The 23,702-nt window shown below is 33.4% G+C and overlaps 2 protein-coding genes across 3 annotated transcripts in view; one reads left to right on the forward strand and one right to left on the reverse strand.

Annotated features, from left to right (window-relative positions):
- The window catches only part of LOC129216825 (uncharacterized), a 78,633-nt gene extending 67,740 nt beyond the window's left edge, over positions 1-10,893 (reverse strand). Inside the window, exons 1-4 of the mRNA XM_054851042.1 lie at positions 10,514-10,893; positions 9,342-9,520; positions 4,266-4,383; positions 1,745-1,914 (exon numbers count right to left, since the gene is read on the reverse strand). Of these exons, the coding sequence (XP_054707017.1) occupies positions 1,745-1,914; positions 4,266-4,383; positions 9,342-9,520; positions 10,514-10,822 (776 nt within the window). The 5' untranslated portion in view covers positions 10,823-10,893. The remainder of the gene's footprint in view (positions 1-1,744; positions 1,915-4,265; positions 4,384-9,341; positions 9,521-10,513) is intronic.
- A 266-nt stretch (positions 10,894-11,159) lies between these two features.
- LOC129217701 (uncharacterized) lies at positions 11,160-23,232 on the forward strand. Of its 2 annotated transcripts, XM_054852037.1 has the most exons (5): positions 11,160-11,233; positions 11,465-11,623; positions 14,144-14,253; positions 18,734-18,837; positions 23,040-23,232. In XM_054852037.1, exons 1-5 carry the CDS (start codon positions 11,229-11,231, stop codon positions 23,148-23,150), a joined length of 489 nt encoding a protein of 162 aa, XP_054708012.1. In that variant the 5' UTR covers positions 11,160-11,228; the 3' UTR covers positions 23,151-23,232. The 2 variants fall into 2 exon arrangements, with proteins under 2 accessions (XP_054708012.1, XP_054708013.1); XM_054852038.1 differs by lacking the exon at positions 18,734-18,837.
- Positions 23,233-23,702: the final 470 nt, after the last annotated feature.

Below are 23,702 nucleotides of genomic sequence, written 5' to 3' on the forward strand. Positions count from 1 at the left end.
CCCTCTCAAAGTTGGATTTGACATTGAAAACTTCCAAGCAGATGTCCGTAAACAATAATCAAGGTCATTTCGAGCTACAAATTTTGAATTTGAAATAACACTAGAAATAGGGTCCGCTGAATTCGGTCGTTGTATTGGATTAGACGATACAGAACGGTTGTTATAAAGGAGGCAAATGAACGTAGAGTTTATAGGAACAAAGTTGGGACTTTTACCACTGGTCGTTATAATGGGACGGTCTTTATAATGTGTGGTCATTATAATCAGCGTCGACTGTAGTAATATTTTTCAATGGAGATTATTTCTCTACATATAAGTTCGGGCACCTAGGGCCGTATAAAAATTTAAATTTTGTATTTTTAGACTCATTTTTATTTTTGCTTCAAACTTTCAATATCTTAACTCTGCATCTGATTTTGAATATTTTTGCAATTGGAAGTATGCATCTAAGAGTAACGGTTACAAAAATAGAGGTCTTGCAGGTTAAAATGGAACACCCTGTATATTGAACTTCCACAAGTCAAAATTTTCTATACATTGAAGACTCAGCAAATTTCCATGTCCATTACACAGAAAATTTGTTTCTATATATCGAAAAAATCTCTATATATCAAAAATTTTTGGAGACATTCATAGATTCTTTTTCCAATTTAGACTCTTTGTCTCATGAAAAATGAAGGTCAGCGGAGAAAATTATGTTCACTAGAGGTTACTGCTAAACTCAAAAGGAATCTGGGGTTGAGGGGTGTGTAGATAAGTCGTTGTTCCGTTCCGGAGTTCTTAAATTCCCTCAAGTTTATTTCAAATCTTAATTGCAACCAGTAATACAGTAAAATCAGTTTCAAGTTATCCCTATTGTCTGTTGATCGTCATTCCTAGTCTTTTTAGCTTCAGTGAAAATCATTTAAGTTAAGTAGATTAGTTTTTTAATTTTCTCTCGGTTACATTGTTGAAACGAAAATCCCCTAATGTTGCGGTTCAAGTTGAATTGCCGAAGAATGAAGATGTATGAAGGCACAAAAATGTCATTTCTGATAAATTTAATATTTTCGTAAGGAGAGTTCATTGCTGTTATGAGAAATCGGAAAGCTGTAATAAAAGTATGGAAACTTACAGAAAACTCACTCAAAAACATGAAACGGCATTACAGATGGTGAAAATTAGCTTTAATTTTAATGTTTTAGGACATTTTCATAATAAACTAAGATTGTTTCTAGACATCAAAATTTCTGTATATCAAATTTCTTTTCGGCAATTTGCTACTTCGATTCTGTATGCTGTAAATCCAAAGAAAATGAGAAAAACACCAAAAACAAGCTTAATTTCTCCCTCGAGGCATCCTATCTATTCATATTTGTCTACAGATAAAGTAGTGTTAAATCTTGAAATTGGTTACCATTTGCGAAATACAGAGACATTTTGAGTCAAAATTTGATTGCTAAAGTCCAAACTTTAGCCATTAAAATTATTAACAGAAGAAGTTATTTACATTACTTTCCTTTGTTCACACGTGTTTCTGCAAATAGAAATCTCAAAGACTTATAGTTTAGTTCTTAACATACCAATATACATGCAATGAAAGTGAATAAGAAAACAACTTTTTTTTGCAGAAATCCAAAGAAAACAAAAATCATATCTATAAAAATAGTTGTTAATAAATAAACAGGTATTTTGAAAACAAAACATTTTTTAAGAGATATAAAATCTACTCGGAATATTTGTATAAGAAGAAAAAGTTACAGACCTTGAACAACAGAGCATAGTATTTTCACTACCAGGGTAGAAAAACCCAAAAAATTTTGCTTGCTTCTTGTCATCCATTTTCCGAGAATTCGAAACATAGTATGCATGGACAGATTGTGCTTCTCCCATCCTCCAGACTCGAGCACTCATATCCAAGCTGGTAGATAACAGCTAAAAAAAATGAGTATGAGTTTCAATAATCAAAAGAATTTATAACAGTCCAGTTTTTACAGCACCTTGGTATACTCCAGAATCAAATGTACAGTTGTTGCCCTGTTGTCTGGGAGCATTTACAGATTTTTATTTAAAAACCTTTTTTCTACCACTCCAAAAATCTAGATTAAGCTTTTTTTAATGCTGCTGACTTCTACATTTTAAGCTTTCAAGTTCAAGTGAGGTAAGTTCTAACGGGGCTTCATTTAGAAGAAAATTGAGGTTATTTACGAGAGTTTTGCAAAATTACAAATTAAAAAAAGACATAAATTTATTAAAATTACGAACTCTAAAAACAGACTTTTTACAAAATTATAAACTCTAAAAATGACAAATTCACAAAATTACAAACTCGAAAAACGGATCCTTCACCAAATTCTCAAGTTAAAAAAAAATAGAGTCTAATAACATCCATAGACAAAATAATTCTATTAGAGCAGCACAATTCTGTGTTTCCAAGCTTGCTGAAGTTTGGATCACTACCAAAGATTTCATCATGGCGAAATAAAAGCTTATTTAAAGAAGAAAGTTTATTAATTGCAAGTGAAATAATTGTTGTTCTTATTCGAATAATTTAGAACAAAAACAAGATTCAAAGTTGAGTAATCAACAAAATTTTCGAATTCGGAACTTTTGTTTACCCTGACTATCAGAAATTATTTTATTTTTTTCATAAAGCTCTCTCTTTAGAGAAATTTTATTTTCAAAAATGTACATAAATCTAAGATAACACCGGTAAATAAATAATCACTTTTACGAGTAGTATTAGCTTGAACTGACCTGGATGCAAATGGATTAAAATTTTTGAATAGGCGTGGCAAAATGACCAGTGAGTAAATCTTTCCACAATTCAAAATTCAAGAAGGGTTAAAAATAATGTTAAGCACAAAGTTACTAATGTTCACATAATAGAATCACATGTTTAACAAAAAGGAGCAAGTTTTACAGAAGTCCATATGAGGCAGTGAGAAGCAAAGGGATGTAAGTGGACGTTTCCAGTTTTGAGTAAAACAGGTTTATAGATAATATCCTAGGTAGGTTTTCATTGAAATTTTTTTCTAAATCATGCTGTATAGCAGTTCCTACCAGGGCTACTAGTACAATCTCTTGCCCCAAGACAGAGGAGAGGTTCAACTACCATGTGTACTGGTTATCTCCAAATTTTGAATTTTGCCACTTGTATCCCTTTGCCTCTCACTGTCTCATATACAGTCGTCCCTCGCTACTTCGCGCTTCGACTTTTGCGGTTTCACTACATCGCAGTTTTTTCTGGGTTTTTTTTTCTTTCAATTATAGCAATGAGCCTTTTTTATGTACTGGTGTAAACTTTTTTTTACAAGAGAATTACAAATTATGTCTTTTAAGTAAGGTAAGCTCTTCTTAGGGACTGTATTTGTACTAGTTGAGGGAGTGTAGGTTTAAAATTGCCGAAGAAAGTTTATCTCAATTTAACCTTAAACGCTAACTGCAAAGTATAAATCACAATATTATTACTAGGGGATAAATACATCTCTAATGGTGTTCAACAACGCACTAGCTTTTTAAGCTGTATGCGTAATACCTTTTGATGAGGATAAATGTAGAGGAAGAAAGGGGGCACATAGGGTCACACTAACTGGAATTTAATTCATTATTGAACAAGTTCAAGTTGAACTATTTTCATAGGTTAGTAGGAGTGTGTAAGAACTGTATGTGTGTGTGCGTGTTCTTTATTTCCCAATAATTAATGTGATATCGATTTTGTCTAATATATCTCGTTTTCTCATATTTAGTGCAATATATGAAGTAATACAAATGTATGTTGGATAAGGGTGCTGTTTCATGTCTAGGGGGCTCTAACTATGTAAAAAACCTATTTAAATTGTCGTCAGTAAGTTTTATGCCCTCTCATTAGGAAAATATTCGGTTTATAAATACAGAATCCTACTTTGTGGAAATTCAGTTATCGCGGTGAAGTCTGGAACGAATTAACCGTGATAAACGAGGGTTAACTATATGTAATTGGTTTTGTAAACAATAAAAAATCAGAAATCAAAATTTGGTTTAAAAAAAGCTAAATTGAGTATTTTTTTTATCTAGTCAGTAAAATTTGGTACTTTTGTATGCTCTAGCATTCAAAATCCTTGACCAATAGTCAGTTTCCATGATTTTTTGAGAATTTTTAGCAAAAGATGGTCAAAAATTGACTTCAAGTGAGTTTGCATGACTTTTCAGGCATGTGGATTATTAATACAGAATGGATTTATCTAATGCTTAAAAACACGTCACACATGAATAACATCAAATAAAATGATCCGAAATAAACTTACCATATCAGGAGCCACTAAAGACCAGGATAAACTAGTTATTTCCTTAGAATGAACTTTAAGCTTTTGGAGAATATTTTCAGTCTTGACATTCATCACAGTAATTGCTCCAAACCTATGACTATTAAATAAACAATATTAGCAAAAAAATCTAGATTCTAATGTCACTTTCAATAATTAAAACATACAACAAATGCAAAATGTGAATAAATAATAAAGTTTATGATAATTTGAGATATATAGTCATCGATTTGAACTTTATTAACTATCACTAACTTCATCTTGTAATCACAGTAAATAAAGCTCATTAAGGCTTTTATGTCATTAATGCAATTAATCATCTAACAAGTTACAAAATATTCCATCTCAGGGAAGTAATTAGACTTTTGTTTCAAGGAGGGGTTTTTATGTTCTTATATAATCGATTCATTTAAAAAATTTAAAGATGAAAATTTGAATTTATATATGCAATTTTAAGATCATGTGAGGACCTTGCCAGACTTAGATAAAATGAAAGGCTTTCTGGGAACACATATCTTAATTGGAAATTTTTCTGCACATAACTATTTTATCAAATTCACCCTTGAATAAAGAATTAAGTTTATATTCAAATATGAGAGACAAAAAAAAAAAAAAAGGGACCTTAAAATCATTAATTTTTTTTTTAGTAACATATTTTATGCTCATTTTTCACCAACTGAATAAAACTGCCTTAACCATCATTTTTTGCCCAATATCAATCACATGATTATTATTTTTATTTTCATTTTGTAGTGAAAAATTTCATGTAGATCTGAAACTACTCTCCAGTTGTTAACTAAAATAAAACATGAGCTACCTGCTTTTTACTTGAAAGTTTTATGAAGACATTTGATTTAGGAAATAAATTAACAATTGTTATGACAAAAAAGACAGGAAAAAAAAATATCTGGAAAAAAAAAAAAAAACAAAAATAAACTGTGGGATTTTTTTTAATTTTTTTATTTTCCCTTTTTGAAACTTAACGTTAGTAGTTAAAAAAAAAAAAAAATTCTGCAGAGTTTAAAATTATCTGAAAACATCGTTCACACATTCCTCTATTTTATGCAAGAAGGAAACTTACTACTTTGAGACAGATTCACTTAGTATTTCCATTAATTCAATTCCACTGCTGCAAAAACTTATTCCAACCAACTGTTTTAAAAACCAACACAAAGGATTTAGAAGAAGAAACTCTACCTCAAGCAGTTACATTTTGCTGAATTTTATGTATTGATGTTGAATTGGAAAGCAGCAATAGAAAAAAAAAATACGTCACTTGACATAACTTTTCTTTTCGAGGTAGATCATGCAAAGCCGGGCAAAGTAGCTAGTATGTTGTTTTAATAATTGTGTTCTTTATTTTTAACTGAAGTTTTCTAAAAATAAGCATAATTTATTTTATGACATTTTTGTGTTTATTATTGGTTTTGGGCAGGGCTCGAAAATTATACTGCCTGACATGCCCGAGGCATATAAAAATTCCAATCAGGCATGAATCTTCTACCCTTACATGACCAGTCGGGCATGTAATTTTTTCATCTAATATTTTTTTCTAAAACTTTATTATTTTGTATTTTATTGAAAAATTACCGTATCCTTACTTCGTGCTCCAAATTTATTTCAAGCCCTACTGCTAAGATGGTGTGCTGTTTCCGGTTTGCGTGGAAGTGATACTTCCTGTTATATAATTTAAATTTTGTTAAATTTAACGACGGCTTCAAACTATTTTTTTAATGATTTATATAAAAATAATTCATCTGATTAATGCTGTATGACAAATCCAAATGTTTTTATTGACATACAATGAGGAAAACTGGGCATGTATGCTTTAGACAAAAATGGCCGGTAGGGCACGTAAAATTTTAAAGATTTTTCTAGCCCTAGCTTTGGGGATTTTTTCCCTTAAAGTATCGCAGTTTGATCTGTTTTGCTCTTTTTTACTACAGTATGAGAAATTTTGTACAATGAAAAGCACGTTTTAACCACCTTGCAGTTATTGACAAGATATCTTGTCCAATTAACATGTAATTCTGGAACTGACCAACCGCAAGAGTATTGAAAACAGGGGTCGATCCAGCGCCAAATTGGGGCCGCTTTGCGGCCCCTTCACAAAATTCCGCATGGCAAAAGCGGCCCCATTCACAAAATTCCCCATCGCAAAAGCGGCCCCATTCACAAAATTCCGCGTCGTAAAAGCAGCCCCTTCACAAAAATTTATAGAAAGGCAGCCTTTTCACAATATTTTTTAACCGCAAATGTGTACACATCTACGCGGGAGCCTCTTCCACCTTCCCCCATCTTATCTTTTTGCTTGCTACGTGAGGTGTTTTTGCTTCAGAGCGTCAGAGGGGGGACGGGAGAGGGACACTTGTGATTGGTAGCTTGTTTTCAGGAAAATCCTAAATTTTACTTTGATTACGCAATATATATTTAGTATTAATTTGTGTTGAGTTTCAAAATCCAATTCTAAAATAACTTGACTTAAAATAAAATTATTTTACATGCTGTTTTTATATTTTTATTTCTTTTGAAGATCTTGATTTCCTTACATCCGCCATGGTAAACGAATTTTTCGCATTTTTGATGTTTACTGTACCTTGTTAAGAGGCAAACAAATAAAATTTCTTATATATTTATTAACATCATTAAATTGGAAAGTTTTAAACAAAATTGTTGGATATAATTTGAGGTTAATGGCCTACAGCTAAGCTGAAAATTAGGCAACTCATTTCCAACTAAAAATTTGAGGGAGTGGTCTGCCCGAAGAAAATAAAACATGAATCATTCTTTACACTGAAAAACATTTATTTAACATATATTGAGAAAATGATTACAACACAATGATTTGGTTCTCCGAAGAAAAATTAAAAAAGAGATCTTACAATAAGTCCATGCAGGTATCAAAAGTCCTGTCGAGGTTCCATAGTGACACTTCACAGGTAGATGGGCGGCATAGCAATTTCCACCAGAATTGCAGGCTGGTCAGTTCATACCATGTGAGCAAAGTTCACCACATCAGGAGAAAAACATATCAAAGTTGGACACGATCCTCTTTCCTCGGAGACCAAACGACCCACATCAGGGAAAATTATAACTTTTCACTTTGATAGACGTCATAACAGCACGCGCTTTCCAAACTGAAGACATCAGCAGTGCATTCTTCAGAAAAGATCAGACCTCACCTGAGAGGCCAGTAGCAAAAAACTTATGATGACATTGACAAACACATTTACAAACACCAACAACACAAGACGAGACGACGAGTAAAAAAAAAAGTAGCAATCGAGCTACGGCAGGTCAGAGTATTTATAGCCAGATTCGACCTTGCACGTAACAATGTGACGTTACATTATTTGCATATTGCCAGAACAACACAACTCGGAGAAAACACAGCTTGCAGGTTGCACAATTCTTATTTAATTTGGCATTCAGCACTTAACACCTCAACATGGTTTCCTCATGTGATCGACATGTGCTCTGTCGGAAGTTTACCGACGTCTGCCGAATGACGGCAACCAATCATAGCGTGCCACATATTTTTCCGAACACTTCCGATTCAAACTCGGACATTTGAGTGTCGGTAGCAGGTGAATGGGATTTCCCGCGCAAGGTTTTTCTCCCGGAATGGCAAAAGGTAAGTCACAAAATGTTTTTTTTTTAAAACAATATTGGTGAAATCCTTCAAGAACCAAAATAAAGGCATTTAGCCCAACAAAAATACCTACTCTGCAAGAACGTCAAAAGTCAAAAAATTAAACGCTGAATGCTGGTGCAGTATTATTTTGGGTTTTAATTACTTTTAAGTTTTTCAAACACATACATGGAATCTTTAATGAGTATTTCACTTCTGTGTTAAGAAATATGTGATATCTTTGAGTCTGTTCATTTTGTATTTATTAGGAGTTATCATTACGTTCAGCAGCATGTGCAATTTTCATTGCTCTTAAAGTATTTGAGAGGGGCAAACAGGAAATCTGTTGTGAGACTTTCACCTTAAGAAAGTGTGCCTTGCATATGTATATTTGTAAAAAGCAATAAATGTAATGTATGTGTCAAATTACGAATAAAATGTTAAGGGTCTTACTTCCCCCCTCCCCCAGCGCATTTTCTCTTGACAGCTTTCAGGTATTCTTCAAGAACTTGCAATCACCCCTGAAACCTGTCTAGGGCTTTTCTATGACGATACGACAGCTAAAAATGCTTTAATGTAATCTTTTCCAAGAAAAAAATCACGAGAAGGTCTTTTTTACAAAAATAAAGAAAATTTACAAAAATATTTTGCCTTTTCACAAAATGGGGACCCAAAAAATAAAACCTGGATCGACCCCTGGAAAAGCTTTTATTTCTATTGGTATACATTTTTGTACTGAATTGTTATAGTAATTTATTAATTTTAGCATTCTAAATAATTTCTAAGCAAAGAAAAAGTTTCTAGTTTTTTCGGTATTTTTGAAGAATATATTCGCGATGTTTTTGTGCTGTGGTTGTATGTCGTTTTAATGTATATTGTGTTCTTCAGTATTTTGATCATGTATTTTTTTGGTTTTTTTTTTGTTGGCACTAAAAAAGCAAAGCTATGTATGACGTATGTTGTCATACATCAATTTTCTTGGCAATGCTTTTTTGGTGCTAACAAGAAAAAGTCGCCAAAGGAGGGGGGATGTATATGACATAAGTTCCAAATAAATATTGCAAATATAGCAGAGTTTGTACAATTTTCTGATAATGTCAATTTCATTCTTCAAATGAAATTTTTAAAACTAATTTTTATTCAAAGGTGAATTAACTTAAATTTGTGTTTTCTTTTGTGAGCTGATGATCAACATAACTTTTTTAATATTTTCCTGCATTAACTTTTCGTAATAAAAATTGTAAATTCAAATCTAAACGCAAAAGCTCAAATATAAATAAACTACCAAAACATAGCTCATCGTCTGGGAGCTACACTCAAACTCTTTCATCTCAATAAAATTCCAGATGAGTTAGGTAGTTACAAGAAAGCTTTTATGATAAAGAATCTATCAACACTTGACAAACATATGAAAAACAGTTACTTACCCAGTTGCAATTATTTCATTATTAGCAGGATTGTGAGAAATTAACAAAATTTCTTGGTTACATCCAGATTTTATTTTTCTCAGTGTAGTTCCCTGCTTGTAGCTCCATTTCACTATGTTGGAATGCTCTGATGCAATAACCACTGGGGCGTTGCTGGAGAACCAAGATAGGGCATTACACTGGAAGCAACAGAAAAACACGAATAGAGTGACAATTAATCCAATATGTGATATGTGGTGGGTAAAAGAATGATACATGGAGTTGTTAAAAGGAAAAAAAAAGGCGAAAGTTAATTGCTGATGTTTTTTTGAGCAGAAAGTTATTACAAAAACATGTTTCTTTGAAGCATCTAAATTTGGCATGCATTTTTATGCTTTGAACAGTCCAGCCCAGTAAAGATGCTCTCAACCTAATCAAGCCTTAGCAGTCTCAGAAAAGTTGTAGCCACTGTTTATATAATCCAACTCTAGATGACAAATGAGCCCTATTATTACCATAAGGAGTGGTGGGATAGAACAAAATATATGCAGGGCGAGAGAAATTTGGGACCATTAATGGACCCCATTGAAATTCAATCAATCAAAACGGATCTTTCACAAAATTCGAATCAACCAAAAGAGATCTTTCAAATTATTTATATAGTGAAAACAAATCTGAAATCAAAATAATGGCTAACTTTTCAACCTTGGCATATGTCTGTGATGATTACAGAGAATGCTATGAAAATGTAGAATGATATTCTACCCAGCAAAGAGAGAGAAAAAAAAGAAAAAAACACACATACAAAACTTTCAACTAAATATATTTCAATAGTGAACTTTGCAGCATCCCCCTACCCCGAATTACATTAATGTTTATTAATTACTTACAGTACCCGCACGGCGATGCCCGTGCTAAGAATTACAACCCACTTTTATCAAAGTATTTATTCCAATTCCAAATATTTAAGACAGATACAAGTATAAAAATTACAAAAAGAAAATATTCTCCAAACAAATATATGAGTACACACATGAAACATTAAACGACACGAGATGTATGTTTTCTAATTTAATAACGGTTCGCAAATCGGGAATTCGGTGTTATTAGCAAAGCTGTTTCACAAAATATACGGCAGTAAATTTTTGCCTCATAAATATTTCGCCACGATTTCAATATGAAAGGGTACTTACTTCTGGGATTTCAGTATTAGCAATAGATGTTCTAGAATTCAGATCCCAAACTTTTACTACCATATCTTCGCTAGCGCTTACAATCAGTTCTTCGTTTTCTTTTTTGTCTTTCAAAACCGAAAGAGCTACTATTTTGGCTCTGTGAGCACTCATAAGACATTTTTCATCTAACAATTGTGGAGGACTTGCACGAAGATCAAGAAAGATAATATTGTTCATATTTCCATAAACAATGATGCCGGCTTCATACAGATCAAATGCAGTTGAACGGCGATTACCTGAAACAACTAATGCAACTTCCGACGCCATGACTTGAAATTTGGGTGAGTAATTTCTCTCCTTATTGATAAAGGTTTTATAATTAATTTAAGCTTGGAACAATCCACACAAAGGAAGTTAATTTAACGAAGAATAGACATTGTTCATGCGCGCTTTGTGTTTGTTTTTGTTCAGGCATGGGGAATGGGAATTAAAGTTGAGATGTTTTCATTCGGATACGCAGCGATCATTTAAGGAAAAATAACCATATTTGTAAGATTAAAGCTAATTTTCTAAAGAAAAATAATTTAAAGTAAAAAATATGGCATAATTTAAATATTTCTGAATTCTTTTTCAAGAAACGCTACCCAAAAGTGTATGCATGAGCAAAAAACAAGATTGAAACTAGTAACTACTACTTTGGTTCACACGCATCTGCTATTGTTTGTAAACAAACATGAGGTACGAATACGAATATATTAGGATATTTTTACTTAGCCATTTATTATGCTAAATTTTACTGCTAATATTAACTCTGGATTCAAGATTAGTTTAATTTGAAATAACTTTTTCTGCTGTATGAATTTTAGTAGCATCAATTTGTTGCTTTTTAAAAAACATTTATTTATTATTCAAAAAACAATGTATTCTTCATTGTTTGTTAAAATAATAAATGTTTCTGTCTCAATCTAGTTCTGGTGATTGTTATCATCCTGCTCTGTTACCTTTGTCCTGGTTGTTTGGAAAATGGGAATCTACTGAAGCCGAAGTTTCGTACCCTACTATGAGTGCAGTAAAGTATAAAGAAGTATTAGAAATTCAACCATCTGAAAAACCTATAATCCAATACCAGTAAGTTTTGCATTATTGAAAAATGAAAATGATATAATGTTAGCTTTAGTATAACGCTCACAAATTATCCGGGTCGACGAGAGAGCCAAGACGGGTCCCTTGTTAGTTTGGTCACCGGGTCTCCTCCTCTCATAAAACTTAAATACTATTCCGAGCTAGGACCCTAGTTTCCGACTAGTCTGACAAATTTCACTTATGCGGCAAAATGAGACTTGTACATGTATGGGTTTTCATTGCATTAAAAATGATCTTAAAAATCAGTAACAGAAATATTTGTGGATAGTAAAAAGATGTTTTAATAATATAGTATTTATGACCATATTGAAATATCTAAGTGAATTTGAAGAGCAAGGGATCAAGTTGCAGACAATTTACTTGAGCCACATGATTAGTTGCTCACAGGGGTGTGCACAGAAATTTTGGGGTCCGTCACAAATGACTTTTCCGGGCCCCCCTTTTTATTGTTTACCCCTATATTTCACCCCTAGTTTTTAAAATATTGGGCCCCCTTCAGGCCCCCACCACCGACCAACAGGTGTCCCTCCTCCCCCCTGGTTGCTCCTGATTAAAACGTTGGACGAGTGGTCATTGTTTTAAGCTATTCAAATCTTAGGCTGATCTGGTGATAATTGCGCTGTCTGGTATATTGCATGTCAGAACCTGCTGCTGATTGTCACACTTGTTATTTGTATTTGTATAAAAACTGGTGAAAATCCAAACGTTTGCTGATACTCCCGTAACTTTAAATTAAAACTTGTTTTTAACATATTGATCTAAATTTATTTAAAATAGAAAGTTTCAGCATGGAAAAAAGAAAAAAAAAGGAAAGAAAACATACTAATACATATAAGGCAGTGAGAAGCAAAGGGATGCAAGTCGACTATTTTAAGTTTCAAGTAAAACACGTTTAAAGATCAGATCCTAGGTCAACTTTCATTGAAATTTTTTTCTAAATCATGCTCTACTGCAGCACCTACCAAGGCTACTAATACAATCTCTTGCTACAGGACAGAGGAGAGGTTCACCTACCATTTGTACTGGTTATCTCCAAATTTTTTATTTTTGATTTTTGTATTATTCAATTCAACACTTGCATCCATTTGCTTCTCACTGCCTCATATGTACATGAAACCCAAATGCTTAGCATGCTTTTCCTAGAATAACTTTTAAAAACCTAACAAACCTAAAAATATGTGAATGCAGTAAAACCTGTAAAGATGACTACCCTTGTAAGTTGACCACTTTTTTCAGGTACAGAATTAGTTCTGTGTCGTACAAATCTACTTTTATAATTTGACCACCTGTTTAAGTTGATATTTAAAATTGTGCACTACAAGTGGTCAACTTACACAAGTTTCACTGTACTCGCATAGCAGAACGAAAATGCATTTGAAGCCATGGAGTAATTTATTTTTTCAAAAGTATGTTGCTTTAGAGGTACGCTGTACTGGTGCAGACAGTATTTATTTCTTGTCGCATCTTCTTTGTGTAATTCACGCAAACATGGACTTAGCTCCTCTGCTTTTTTGCCAATCTCATCAATGATTCATTCCAATAAAAAAAAATTTCGTGAATGCTTTAAATCATTGCTTCCTAACCGGTGGTTCACGGACCCCTGGGGGTTCACAGAAGGTTTTCAAGGGGTTCGCGAAAATAATATTGTAATGGTGGAATTTTAACATACTAGTTCGAGATGAAGTTCAAGCGTTTTTCACTACCATTTATTCATTTGTCAGTTGCCCATTCAATACTTTTTGGAAGTAAATGTTAGCATATTTGCTGACCTATTTCGAGTCCTTTTAAAGAAGGTAGTATAAATTTAGAGATTCTAATTTTACTCTTAGGAAAAAGATCATGTATTTAATCTGAGACAGTTGTGACAAAATTATTTTTAAAGATCATTCTTTGATGTACTTCTGCATTCACTTTTGCAGATAAATGAACTGCTTTGTCAGAACAAGATATTTTAAATTTTATTACTCTTCTGGACAACGTTTGTATGTGAAAAAGGATTTTCAAGGTATGCAGACATAAGTACCGAAGCAAATTAAATGCTGAACCTGGCGAAAGCCTAAATTTCGGATATTTCAGCTTCTTTACTCCACAATTGCTCCATTTAGAGTCTTTTAAAAGTTGACTGAAACTGAAGCTTAACAAAGAATAGCTAGTGAGTTTGTTTTTTATGGAATTTGTTTGGAATTCATTTTTTGGCTATCATTTCAATTTGTAGCAATGTTTGTACTTCTATATTTTGCAATTATATTTTCACTCCTCTTAGGAAAATAACATCAAACTATAAAAATTCTCCGAAACTTTGTGCCTGTGTGCAGGTGCTTTTTTTTTTGGTTTGTTGCTTAATACTTACTGCACAAGGGGTTCTCAAATTTCTTTCTGATATTGGAAGGGGTTCGTAGGGGTGAAAAGGTTGGGAACCGCTGCTTTAAATGAAAAGGTAAAATTCATGCTTAAATACTTCAGTGTTCCGTTTTGAGATCTTCTAAATCTGTTATTGAACTTCAGATCAAATACATGGCACCTGGAGAAAAAGCACAAGATGCATTCCGAGATGGGATTTTTTCGAATCAGACCGGGAACTAAGGAAGTGGCATTAATTGCTTCTCATAATTTTGGTGAGTGCATTTCCAGTTATTCAAATAAGCAGAGGCTAGGACCCAGGATTGTTAATTGATCATTTGTCATCTTCTTATATTATTTGATTATGCTGGGTGGGTAATAAATTATATGATGGTGGCAGAAAATTTGTGTATGTGTACCGATTACATCAGTGATTCTCAACCAGTGGTCAGATCAACCCTTGTCTGCAGAAAAGTATGACCAGTCCTCAGAGATTTTTGCTTGTTCATCTTTAAAATATTTCCTTACTCAAAATAAATAAATACAAAAACTAATAGTAATAAAAATATACTTAAAGGGACACTTTTTAACTGTATTTTGTGATTAATATTCTTTAATGATTTTTCACAAATGTTTGGTCACTTTGTATAATTATTTCAATAATTACTTATCTTTACATTATTGTTATAGTTCTTCAATTCCAAGTGCAGTTTTATATTTGTTATAGTTATTTTATTTTGTGAAAAAGAAAATAAAGACCTCACCAGCCAACTAAATTTTTAGTAAGTTTTTGTTTTTAACGGTACCAGGAGTTAATTTTGCATTTATTTATTTATTTATTTACAAAAAGGAGGCGTGAGGAAAAACCTCATAAGTCAAATTCTTTTTGTACAAGTTTTGGATCGATTAAAAAATCTTCTACTGGTGGATCAAATCTCAAGTCAAGTTTTTTTTTGCTAAAGAAGAGAGAGGGGTAAAAAACCATCACCGGTTGATAAAATTTTTGAAAAATTTTTGACTGGTCACCAAGTCAAAAAAGGTTGAGAAACTTTGACTTATATGATTTACAATTGCATAAGATAATAAATTTCCTTAGTTAAACACTGCCTGTAAACCTGGAAAACAATTGTGTAAATACTACTAAACTTATGTAATTAATACTAAAGACTAAACTCAATTAAGATAAAATGTACGCTTTCAGTTTTAGTTTAGAAATCCTCCCAGTAAATGATATACAGGGTGTCCAAAAAGTTCTCGACGCATTCAAAAAAAATCATAGCAAAGCAATAAATTGTTGCATGAGTGTGGTTTCCAAGATAATTTTTCACAGGTTCATGAATATTTTTATGTTTATTAGTGTCAAACTAGAAAGTCGTCCATCAAAGTATGACGGGTGAAAATTGCTTCTACTCTTCTACATTTGAACGAAGCAATTACCTGTTTGGTGATATTTTGACTTTTGAAATTTTAACCCTGACTCCAGTAGATGAACCCTAAACTCCAGTGGATAGTGTTCATTGTTGACCATTTTTTTGTTTCTTCATTCCCCTGAAATGACACAGTCTAACCAGTAAAACAGTTAAGCTACTGGATCGAGTTCAGCCTTGTCAAAATAAAGCATTTCCCTGCATGTTAAACATTAACAAAACATGTTATCAAATTTCATGCTGTGGCCCGAGTTTCATTGTTAAAGTATGCGGGTTACTTGATTATCGGCTATTACTTATATGAGGATTGTGTAGAATTGCTTGCTGAAGGTAAAATTACACAAGCAGCATGAACTGTGTCTGCAGTCTTTGCTGGCTAGAACATGGGCTGAACCTGAGTACCGTTTAGATGTGGTTTGAGCAACCAATGGTTCACACATTGAACTCTGATAATGAAAGATATTTTGCTTTCTGCTTAATAATTTGATTAAACACCTCACATTATATTTGTTTTTCTTACTGTGACGGTACAACGCCATCTCTAAACATAATTTGGAAGGTTTTTTTTTTTTACCATGTTGTCATAAAATGTTTTTGAGCCTATGAAGTATTATTGTGCGAATCACATATTCTATGACAATTTGCTGATTTTCCATGAAATTTTTGAATGTGTCAAAGACTTTTCGAACACCCTCTCAAATTTTTGTTTTTATCAGGCTGTCTATCCACATGAGAAACCAGGAAAAGTCAGGGAAATTTTTCATCACTGAGGTAAGGATGGATTTCTTTCTGGTCAAAAAGTGAAAGATTTAAAATTACAATATCAGGATAAATAAATTATAAAATCTTCTTTAAAAAAAACTGTAAAGTGTAAAATGTATTAAGCAGCATTTTACTCCTTCATGCAATTCTTTTTGTCAATTTTAATTTGTTGTACCCCAGGATTAAAAAATATATATTTCTTTAAAATCTCCGCTGATCAGTTCTAAATTGTATTATCATCTTTCCACCTGTTCCTTTATTGACTTGTTACTCCTTCTGTCCATCAAGTGATGATAAATGTTAACCCTTTCCACTTGGCTTTGTCTTTCTCCTTTTGCTCAATAACAATCCCAATAGTTAATACTTAAATGGATTCAACTTCTTTCTCTTTGATTTTTGTTTGTCTCTCATAGCTTTGTTGGGTGGCATTTAATTGCAACCTTAGTTATTTACTTCACGAGAAGTCAAAGCTAGATTTCATAAATTACACATAATTGTTGTAGGAAGGTCTCTGAAAAAATCAAGGAAACTCTGGAAAAGTCAGGGAAATTAAAAACATGATAGTCTGATAGCTACTTATTGGCAAAACGAAAAAAAAAAACTGCGGTGTTTTGCCAATCTAACTAATTTCTCAGAAAGGAATCAGTTTAAAATCGAAAAAGAAAGGAACACTATAATAAAAAAGGAATCTCTTTGGGTCTGATAGCAAATACACTATCTCCATTGACAATAGGGAAGTAAAACCCCTTACTTGTTTAGCTCTGAGTGGACCTTTAGAAAAGATATTGAGTGACATCCAATGTTACCTCCAGAATCAGAAACTTGGTATGAGGAACGTTTTCACTACTTTTTCTATGTTATTGAACCTATCCTTGATTTTATTTCAATTTAAAAAAATCATATAATATTGAATTTCCATGAAAAATTTTAAACATTTAATTCAAAATATAACATTTATGATGAGTAGGGAAGACATGGATCCCGTCTTTTCTGGCTCTTTCTTTGTAGTTCAAATGTAGAAAGAATTCCATATTGCATACCGTCAGATATTGAAAAGTTCATTTCACACTCCTTTTAAAATCATTATCACTCAAAACAGAGGTGTCCATCCCCCCCAAGAGCAATGAGATCCACCCTCACCCCATTGCTGAAAATGCACCCCCAAGAACAAGACCCCCTCCTAGAAAGGAGAAAAATATGCCAAGCAATACCCCTAAAAATTTCAATGGTGCAGTCTGTGCCACCCCCTAGGTGCTGCTCCTGCTCAAAATAAGAAAAAAGAAGTTTCTGCAATACAGTAAAACCTGTAAAGTTGGCCACCCTTGTAAGTTGACCACCTGTCTATGTTGACCGCTTTTGTCAGGAATGGAATTAGTCCTATCTCTTATAATGAAGGAAAACCTCTGTAACTTGACCACCTCTCTATCTTGACCACCTGTCCATCTTGACCACTAATGTATGCCAAATTTGGTTTGGAGTATTGTAAAAAACCCTTTGTAAGTTGACCACTTGGTTTATTTTCTTAAACTTTCTTCAGCAAATTATTTTAGTATCTAATTATTTATTTATTATTATTATTTTCTTTTTGATAGCTTTCTAAGAATGTTTTTAATGCTTTGATGACAGACTAGCATTTTACTAACTAAACAGCAGCATTTAGCTTATGCTGCTCTTTATTCTCCAAACTTGTTTTTCATTTGTTGTTCTATTTAAGATAGCTTTTTGTACTCTGTTCAATGAAAATAGGTGTCAGTAGAAAAGTTCCAAGTCTTTTCTTTCAGCTGCAATATGTTGTGGCAACACAGGAATTGTGCTACAAAGAGCAGGCCCGGATTTATATATTTTGGGCCCCCCTGCTACAAAATATGTAGGGCCCATCCCTAGTGGCCAGCAGTGTCTATTTGTAAAGTGAATAAGTCTTAGTGCTAGTTTTTTTCTATTTTTTCTTCAATTTCTAGGGCTGTTAGCCCCTTTAAGGACGCAGGCCCCTCGCACTGCGGGTACACAGATCTGGACCTGCTAATGAGTAAAGTTACTTGTTTCTGGTGCAAGGGATTAAGAGATAGGGCATTTTAATTGTGCCTTTATGAACTGGGAGAGTCGAGCTTGTTGCTCTTTGTGCTATAAGTTTTACATAAAAAGGCTTCAAAAAGAAAGTTAGTTGAACTTGAGATTAATAAAAAGTATGAAATATTAAAATTAATTTAAAATGGAGAAAGCCAGAGAAAATTAGTGGCACTTATAGAATTTCTAAAACTACAGTGTCTAATATAGTTAAAAACAAGGAAAAAATAACAAAATTATTTAAATAGTATTTTTAATTATTGTTTCACTTTCAATGCTGTTAAACAATGAAAGTGAGTTGAATAGAAAGAGTAAGGGTGAATTACTCAAAAAATGAATACATGGTGCAAGAAATGACAAAAAAAAAAAATCATTACCACCCTTTATAAGTTGACCGCCAAAGTACTGCACCACAAGTGGTCAACTTACACAGGTTTCACTGTACTATGTTCACTGTTCTGTTATCATTTTTCTGATTACCTGCTGAATCGTTACAATTTAGGTGTTGCGGAAGTATCTGAAGGTGAAATTGAAGAAAACTTCCTCAGATTGGAAAGTAAATCTCTATCACGCATGTCATTCACCGAATCGGCCTCCGTCGTAAAGGTAGGAAGATTTTTCAATGTAAATCTTTGTTCCGAAATGGTTTCATGCTTCATCCCAGCTAAACATTTAAGAGGGAAATCAATGTGTCTTTTTTTATCTTAAAATTCTAACAGTGCCGGATCTAGGAGGGATGTTCAATAAAGAATGATCATAAATTGATCAAAACAAACTATGTGTACGAATCCTCCAAATCTTGATAATCTTTTGCGAAATAGTTCCAATCATTCTTCCATCATTGGGTTTGAAAGTGAGAAAATACTACTCCAGGAGGTGTTCTTTTGAATTTGGAAGCAGAAAAAAATCACAAGGAGGTAAATCTGCTGCATGGAGAACATCCTTTTTGTTAGAGAGGAGTAATCTTGGAATCCTTTACCGCAGTTTTTTTTGCACAAAGTTCGAGTGGAACCAAATAAAATGTTAATTTTTTCCAATAGTTGACTTTACGTCATTTGAGGATCTTATTCCACTATCACAGCAGCGATGTTGGTGTTGCTTTGATTACAGAAGTTACTAGAACATCTGTTCCAGCTTAATTCCTTTGAAATTTATTCTCTCCCGTATTTAAACATTTTGAAAAATCTTCTAAATGTGGAACAGCTGACCCCCAAACGCTTCCTACAACATAATACATTAGTTGATGATTGTTTTGGGCGAAAATAAAATTTCTCTGCAGCGATCTTTCGGTCATCGTGTATTACTTTCATTTTTCCGAAAACGAACCAACACGTTTTTGGATGGCTGTCAAGGTTTTATGTTGCTGATGTCATGACCCTTAAACAAAAATTATCTATTCTTCACCTATCCCACTACATATGCAAAATTAGTTTTCTCTGACGTGATTTTTTATTTACCTATAAAATATGTATGCGCAGTCTTTATTGAACAACCCTAGTACGATTTTCCCAAGCCAGGGCAAAGCTTGAAATATGCTCCCTAATTTATCTTCCTTCAAGTTTTATATCGAGTTTTAACAAAATCCCCCACAGAAATTGCTGTTTCGCAACTTTCAAAAATTGCCTCCCGCCCCAAAATCTAGTTGAGCAAGAGTTTCTTTTTAGACAATAGCTACTGGCAACATTGTGATCTTATCATTTGAATTATTTTGAGTGAAACAGGCAGGAGCCTCCCGATGGGAGGTCACTGAGACCTTCCAAAAAACTTCTTCATCTAGCAAATTTTGTCTGACGATTCTGCAAATTTGGAGACATAATTGTAATACTGCAGTTTTTAAACGACCAAATGTCCCATTTCATCAGATGTACTTTGTGTGCATACCCGATTTTTTCCATTCGGCAAAATTTGTAGTTCTATTTGGTGGATGTAAAAACTTTTGCCCTCCCTAAGTTTGGGGTGCTCTTACTCCTGTCTCAGTGAAAATTTCATTTGTTATCGTTCAGGAATTTAGATTTGAAAGGATATAATCAAACTGAACATTCTTGTCTATTAGTTTTATGCATGATGCATCTAGGCAGAAACAGGATGACATTGTTGCAAAAAATGAACTCTTGCTGAAAGATTGAACAGGGACTTGTCATAAACCTCTTTTAATGGGAAAAAGTAGAAAAAAGAAAGAAAAAATTATATTAATTTGAATTTTTGGCATCTTGAATTCAAATTATGTTTTTCGCAATCACGAGTGTGTGTGTGTAGGTATATGTGTTTGTGTTTGGGGTATGTGTTTGTGTTTGGGGTATGTGTTTGTGTGTAGGGGGTATGTGTATGTGTGTGTGTAGGCACATGTGTTTGTGTCTGTGTGCAGGCATGAATGTGTGGGTAGTTGTGTGTATGTGTATATTTTTGTGTATGTGTAGGTGTCTGTGTGTATGCATGTGTGTATGTGTTTGTGTGTAGTTGTGTATGTATGCGCGTGTGTGTAGGACATGGATGCAACCTGCAGACGGCTTTGGCTATAAGAGCAGCATCGTGAGGAGCCGGTCGACGGTGATGGTGCGGAGGGTGGCAGTGAGAAAATAAAATGATAGGACGCCAAAAACAGTCAAGTGAGAACAATAAGCAATCGTGATTGCTCAAAAAGAAAGAAGAAAAGTTGTCAAGTAATTGCTTGCATGGGCGGCCATATAAGAGGGTAAGTGGGGGCTCAAGCCCCCCCCCCCCTAGAAATTAAGAACTTCCTTGCCTTTAGTCCTTTTTTCTTTGCAAAAATGTAAAATCATTTCTACTTCAGCCATTAATGAATAAGTTATTAAAAATGTCAATCTTTAATAAGAGTAATCTGTACTGAAATCAGTTTTCATGGGGAAAAATCCTGTTAAACCATGATGAAAATATTTGACCCCCCCCCCTCCCCCTTAAAATCTTACTAATATTATATATGTGAAAGTTTGTCTGTATGGATGGATGTATGGATGTATGGATGGATGTATGGATGTTTGTTACTCTTTCACGCAAAAACTACTGAACGGATTTTGATGAAACTTTACAATAATATAGCTTATGCATCAGAATAACACATAGGGTAGTTTTCGTCCCGTTATGGGGGGCAAAACCCCCTTAGGGGGGCAATAAAACACAATTTTTGTATAAATTCTCTAATATGGGGGTGAAAAAATACTTGCACATATTAACATTATATGTCCATCGAAAGCTCTGATTTTTCTGCTGAAGATGGCACCTGTTCGAAATTTCTAAGTAGAATAAAAAACGAGTTATGAGCTTTTTAGATCCATGTTCGAAGGCTTTCCTCAACTCAATACAGTATTTAGTGTATCATCTCAACTCCCTGTCGATAGCGACAATTGTTGTATTGTTGATTTTCTTTGCTTTTCGTGATTGTTCAAGGCTTTTCTCAAGTCAAATCTTGAAGTAAGATTTTTGCACAAGATTGGCAAATAATACATGATTTGGTTGATGATTTTCCATTTAAACGGAACTTTAATGTAATTAATGGTTTTTATTATTATTTATGCTGATTGAACACTTACTCATTATCCAAACAACCAGCTGATCGCCAAAATTTTTGCAGAAAGATTTCCGTAGCTGATGCATTTGGCAGTTTTTTCAACGTTGCTGTTTTTGAAGCCGAAGACTACGTCATAATGTTTCTCAGCTTCCACCATGTAAACAAAATATCGCCAATCAAAGAATTTTCAAAAGACTTTTTTTACTGTGTTAAATAATCCAGCAACTAAATTAGGCAAATCCATAAACAGCACAAAAACTTCCATTAATTTTCCTTTTTGCACAATTTCAAACAATCGCCAAATTTTATTACTTATTTTGGTAACATTTCGGATGAAACTGTTTAGCGCCATTTTATGGTGATCAAAAATATCTCAGCATCTGGCGACGATATCTCTGTAACGAAAATTAATATCATATCGTTTTACAAAGTAAGGAAAGAATGGGATAGCATCATCGAAGGTACCCTGAAACGACTTTCGCAAATTCGGTAAAATCGCACCAAGAGCCACAATGATTGAAATTTCCCGAAATAACTAAAGCAAGTATAAGGGGATTACGAGCGCAGCTACTTTTTTTTAATCACTTCGTACTTCATTAGCCATACAGAGAAGGTTTTAGACTCCATGTTAAAAAAAAGTATCAACAGATTAATCTTTTTAAACACGAGAAGATTAATTTCATGTTTTTTAAATTTGTATATGCTTAAATATAGTGCTTTCGTTTCTAAATCAATACTACTTTGTTCTTTATATTTATTGCTATTTTAGTTTTATGGGTAAGGAAGAAACTCGATTTTTAATCACGTCAAAAAGATGTTTTAAATTCTTTCACTTAAAAAAGAAAACAAAAGCAAGTAACGATTTTTTCTAATAATAATTACTGACCCAGGCAACGCCGGGTATTTTTGCTAGTTTTGCATATGGACGCTTATGATTGCTTGCATATCATCGACTGAAGGGCTCGGGGCTAGAATGTGATATGCCACGCGATGTGAATTTTCAGTAGGCCAATTTCCAACTTATAAAAATATTTGTAGAATTTTTCAAAGGTATTATGCATTCTATATTTTGCAATACTAAAACCAAATACGTTTTTCTCCAAATGATATAATCTATTGTCATGTTTATTTCAATTTTAGTTATGAGAAACAAAAATTTTGATCGAAAAGTCACTTCTTGTTTCTTCTCTCATTTCTGCGCCGAGCCCTTCAATTTATTGGGTTGCTTTTTGTGTCATATCGAGACCCCAAAGTTTTCTTTAAAAGTGGCATGTTTTTTCAGATTGTCAGGGAATGGTCTTTGAAATCAGGAATTTTGAACTTTGTTTTGCTGATGGAGACGTCCAAACACCCTCTACAGACCCATTTGGTGTGCAGCTATTGTCGGATATGAAAACGAAAACGTGCTGCATTTTGTGTTGAATTTTGACGCATTGTTTGGTCATTTGTATTCTGCATGAATTTCACGTTTAACATTATTTATTTTGAAAATAAACATTTATTTCTATTTAATCGACATTTGTAAAAGCATTATCCTTTATTTGGCTGTTGTAGTATTTTGATAAATCATTTCATTATTTTTAAATTTATAAAATCATTCATACCACTGCCATACACTTTGACAGATCCAAAGTTGTTTGGTACAAATTCGTCTGTGGAGACTGTGTAATGTTAATGGGGGTGATGTTAGTCAAGATACAGTGGACTCTCTCTATTCTGAAAGTGTTCAGATTACGGGTGGGTTCATTATTGAGCGAGGCTGGATAATGCATATATATATATATATATTAGGGTGTCCCGTCCATATATGAGAAAAAAAAATTTGAGCTACACTATCACAAGAGGTGCCAAAATTTGCGAAATTTTTCACAGATCACGAAAAAGGTAAAAAAAATGGAATTGCGTGTCATCTTGAGGGCTCTACCGCTCTTTGAAGTTTTGCATA

This window comes from Uloborus diversus, chromosome 2 (assembly GCF_026930045.1).
Source record: "Uloborus diversus isolate 005 chromosome 2, Udiv.v.3.1, whole genome shotgun sequence".
NCBI classification, from domain to species: Eukaryota; Metazoa; Arthropoda; class Arachnida; order Araneae; family Uloboridae; genus Uloborus; species Uloborus diversus.

Excerpts from the sequence above, each read along its gene's own strand:
- LOC129217701 (XM_054852037.1), top strand. Across the intron at positions 11,624-14,143 it reads AAACCTATAATCCAATACCA|ATCAAATACATGGCACCTGG; the intron begins GTAAGTTTTGCA and ends ATTGAACTTCAG. Across the intron at positions 18,838-23,039 it reads AATCGGCCTCCGTCGTAAAG|ATTGTCAGGGAATGGTCTTT; the intron begins GTAGGAAGATTT and ends ATGTTTTTTCAG.